This window comes from Anopheles bellator, chromosome 2, assembly GCF_943735745.2.
Source record: "Anopheles bellator chromosome 2, idAnoBellAS_SP24_06.2, whole genome shotgun sequence".
NCBI classification, from domain to species: Eukaryota; Metazoa; Arthropoda; class Insecta; order Diptera; family Culicidae; genus Anopheles; species Anopheles bellator.
This window is the reverse complement of record NC_071286.1, coordinates 57890735-57895325: the sequence shown is the minus strand read 5'-3', so window position 1 is coordinate 57895325 and position 4591 is coordinate 57890735. Positions and strand designations below refer to the sequence as shown.

At 46.2% G+C, this 4591-nt stretch overlaps 1 protein-coding gene across 1 annotated transcript; it reads left to right on the top strand.

Moving 5' to 3' along the window:
* Positions 1-2477, top strand: LOC131208493 (endocuticle structural glycoprotein SgAbd-8-like). The gene is made up of 3 exons (XM_058201269.1): positions 1-138; positions 241-438; positions 2148-2477. Exons 1-3 carry the CDS (start codon positions 127-129, stop codon positions 2340-2342), a joined length of 405 nt encoding a protein of 134 aa, XP_058057252.1. The 5' UTR covers positions 1-126; the 3' UTR covers positions 2343-2477.
* The last annotated feature ends 2114 nt before the right edge of the window (positions 2478-4591 follow it).

The following is a 4591-nucleotide window of genomic DNA, read 5'->3' as shown; positions in this document are numbered from 1 at the left end:
CGTCATCCGGAGCTGGACGTAGTTAAAGGCTCTCTATCGTCTGGCTACTCGTACTCGTCCCAGTGCGTGACATACCGCCGCCCAAGGAGTGCAAGGATACAGGAGCAAGTGTTAGTGGCCGTTAAGATGAATTCAGTTGTAAGACTCGCAGCCGGGAGTCCCTGTGTCTGGCAGTGGCCTAGTGGCATCGGTTTTGTACTTCGATCTCTTCGATAACGGTGGTGTCTTTTCGTGCCACAGATCCTGCTCGGTACCGTGTTGCTGGTGATGGTCGACTGTGCACCGCAGGGACCAGTGACAGAACCGATACCGATTATCCGGCAAGAGCAGGAAGTCAATCCGGACGGCAGTTACAGCTGGAGCTACGAAACAGGCAACGGTATCGTGGCGGAAGAGCAAGGATTTCTCAAAAACCCCGGCACCGAAAAGGAAGCTCAGGTGAGCGAAGGGTTGTTAGGAGACCCATCTGTGTAACTCGTCTGCCACCAGTGAAGTAGTGCTCGAATTGGCTTAAGCGTGCCAGGTCCTGGTGAAGGTCCTGTGCACATGTAATAAGTGCAAGAGCCTTTTAATGAGCTATCGTATAATTGCAAACCACAAACGAAACGAAAAGAACCAACATTTCTCGGTAGCGTACACCATCGACGGTCACTCCAGGTTCTTCTTCATTTTCTAAGAAACCTAGGCCGATGATGCCGCCAAATACAAAAATTTTGCTTAAAACTTAAATAGAATGAGCTTTTCAAGTTTTATAGAATCATAGAGTGAAGACTCAGAACTGTGGAAATAATTTTAATTGGTTTTGGTTTTTAATATTTCTCACTTTTCAAGAGTATAGCGTCCGTTTTTGTAAATGTCAAAGTGTTTACAAATTGTTTACAATTTGCAGAAAAATGTTAGAAAATTGTTTAGTAATCGATAGTTTAAAATCCAAACATTAAATGGATCACGGTTTCAGTGCCTTGGCCCATCCCTCCGAGTGCATCACCGTCTAGTGATTGAATGTGTCGTTAGCTCGAATGGAAACGCGTTTGACGGAATGTAGTTTTACATAATTTTAGTTTGAAATTGGACACCCGAGCCTAAGATCAAATCTGTGGCAGCAACTATTGCCCACTTTCGCTTCGCGCGATACTCCTCAATCACTCAACACAATCGCCCCCAACTGTACTACGTCCATTAATCAAGCCCGCTTCAGCCCGAAGGTATTCATAACGCCTCTCAGTGCCCTCAGTAACCCGGGCAGGGACCTCGTCATCAGCGGGTCTTTCTTGTCGCGAAGAGAGGAAAGACGTCCCATCGTCCCAGATCTGCCGGGTCACGAAGTCGCAACTATTCGAAGAATGCGTCTCCGATGATTCGTTCAGCCTGACAGCCCTCGGTGCACCCGGTGACCCACAGGCACTCTGGCGTGCCATTTTACCTTTCGGCCGGAGAGCATCATCAGCAGGCGCGCGACATTAGCGCTATTCGATCGCGTGATCGATCAACGACACCCGACGCCAGGATCCGTTGGCTAACGGTCTCACGGATCGGGTTGCGCAATCCTGTGATCCGCTGCGATCGCGCGCTGGGACGCGCCGAAAACAGCAGCACTTTGCAAAGGTTAATTGGCTCCAGCTCGCGGCACTGAGTGGGTGATGACCGCGACACTTTGTCAACGGTTAGGGCCTTTTGGTTTGCACGTTACACCCCAATTTTAGGTCCGGGCTCTTTCCGTGTCTTTGATCTTACGGGCTCGAGAAAGACGGAACGGTCAGCCAACAACTGGCCGTATCCGTTGCACAAGCACCGGTCGATGCACGTGGCATTTACTGGCATTACCCGGGCCCGGTCGATGGGGAATATTTATTTGTTTATTAATCCACCGCTGCAGAGCATGTAGCGTGTATCATGCGCACGTAAACACGCAGTACGCCACCCGAGACCCACGAGTGGCGTGGAGTAATTAATTGGTACTTTGTAACTGGCCGTGAGGATCTTCGCACCGAGGCACAGCCCTAGTCCTGGCTAAGAAGGTCAAATGTGACAACGCACCAGCGCAGCGCTTTCTTACGCGTGCTGTCTTCTGTTTCTCTCCCGACATGTTGCCATCCGACGACTGGCTCCGCGCCAATCCGCACTCTCTTTCTCTCCCGGGTCGGCAGGTCGCTCAAGGTGAGTATTCATACACGGCACCCGATGGGCAGTTGATACGCGTCCAGTACATTGCCGACGAGAACGGCTTCCAACCGCTCGGTGACCATCTGCCAACACCGCCTCCCATCCCGCCGGCCATCCAGCGTGCGCTGGAGTACTTGGCCAGCTTAACGCCCAGCGACGACACCTCGCGGAGGTTCTAGGAGCGACGCCGAAAGGTTACTCCGCGCGTTACGGCATCATCTCACCCGCACTCATCTCAACGTGCCGCACGGTTCAGTGGGTCAGGCACTCGTGCGATCCCGCGTCTAGTGAAAACATTTCTTGTGACCCAAGGTTCGCGTGTAAATAAATCAAGAGTTTTCTATTAAAATCTAAACGAGTTGCTCGGCTGCTCCTTGGAGTGAAACGTTTGAAGTGGGATTGTGGTAAATGTTTGAAATGTTATTTAGCCAACAACATTACGTTAGCCATTTATCGTTTAGATTCAACAAAATGCTTACCTTTAACCCTTCATTATAACCCACCAAATTTTTTCCACACTGAATCCAGTATTTATTACATGCATTTGTTTGAATGCCGATCCTTGATGTTTCGAATCTTGATGTGAAGAAGAAACACTAAAAAATTACCAATCATCTATCTGTACCTTTGTACTGATCCTTTTTCGCTAACTATAGCTTTCTAAAGAAGTAGTAGACCTCAACGTCACGTTGATTAAGAGCCAGACGTGGAAACCACAGATCCTACCAACCAACATCCTATCAATAAATTCATCGTAATGAATCTGCAGCAAATGTTATTATGAAAATTACGTTTGACATTCAAGAAAGTTGCAGAGTATGGCTCTTAAGTAACCAGATTTTTTCAAATATAAAATGATACCATATGAATTAGTCAGTAACATTCCCACAAAGAGCTACAATTTTTATTTTTTTTTAAATTGATGAAAGACCTTTAATTTGTTACGACAAGTTTAACTGCAAACAAATTCTAGTTTTGAAATAATGATAAGTACAATCCGCTAGTTGATGTAGACTAAACGTATTCGAGGTATCATAGTTAGAAATAAAGTTTATGGTAAAAGCTTGTGGTCAACGCATAACGAGGCGAATGAAGATATTTTAACTGCAGCAATGTGCAATCAGTCACGAATAGCACACTTCAAACCTCAATTTGGATGCAAAAGTTAATTGTGTATTTTTATTATTATTTTAAAAGTTATTTGTGTATTATTTTTCATCATTATGCCTTTGCTCTTATAGCACATCCTTTTAAGGTCATGGGAAAAATCCTTTAAGCTCTTCGTTTACAAAAACTTTCCAGCTTCCAAACCTGCCAATAATGAAATTAGATGTTAAATGTGTAATTTACATACCCATTAGACAATCAACATCCTATATCGCTGATCTATCAACATCGGCGATCGTCGATTATGTCGTCAATGAGTTTCCCTTGTGTGGTTCTGCTTCGCTTCGCTTCAGCGACGAGATCCGGTGTTCTCGCTGTGCCATTAAACTAATCACTCTTCCTTCGGTCGGGTTTCCTTTTTTGTCTTGTGCTTCCTCGTATTCGCCTATTCAGCAGGTGATGTAGCACAGAAAACTCATAAATAACCGCAACAATATAGTATATTTCAAGGTAAGTGACTTCTTCCCTAACTTCGTGGTGATGCAGAAATGTCCTATTTAGCGTTCAGCACCCATCACCTGCGCTCATTTGAGCTACAATTTTAGGTTTTGTCTACAGCTGCTCATTTCTCTCAAGGATGTGATAAATTTGGCAGACAGACTTGAGCCCGTAGATCTACACGCTGTTTATGAATTGTTTTGATTGTACGGACAGCTCGCGCAGGATTATCGATCGGGGCTAGAGAAGCCCCTCGCGATGGGCATGAATATTCATGAGCGAGTAAAGAATATTTACGATCGGGCGTTGGCACCGATTTCCGTTACGTACTTGCGAAACTCTCGGTAGCACGCGCTGCTCAATTCTGTGGAAGCCGTCATAGGATCACCCTCCAGGATGTGCGAAGATCAGCTAAAGCAAATGAAGAGGGATCAGACTGAAAACTTCATGTTAAAATGATGATCTCGCACGCCTTTCTCAACAGTTAATTTAGGTTTCGGACGTTGGTAGTTCGTGCCCCTCGGCAGAAGATCGTTGGCGATGGGCTTTGACGATCACCAAACGCGGCATAGCTTAATCACCCACAACAACGCACCAATAACGCGCCCGGCCTACGAGGAGGTTTCTCTAGGTCGTGTGCCTTCGTCGCCACAAAAGACTTCTCCACCGGCTCCAGCAGTGATGCAATGCCGACCCATCCTCGTTGGTAATCAAATCTTCCGACTGTGGAAGGTGTCGTTGAAATTTATGCAAATTTTGTCTAACGAAGAACTCGTTTCTTTTTCGGTGGGGGAGGCTTCTGACAAACTTCGGTTTCGTTGAC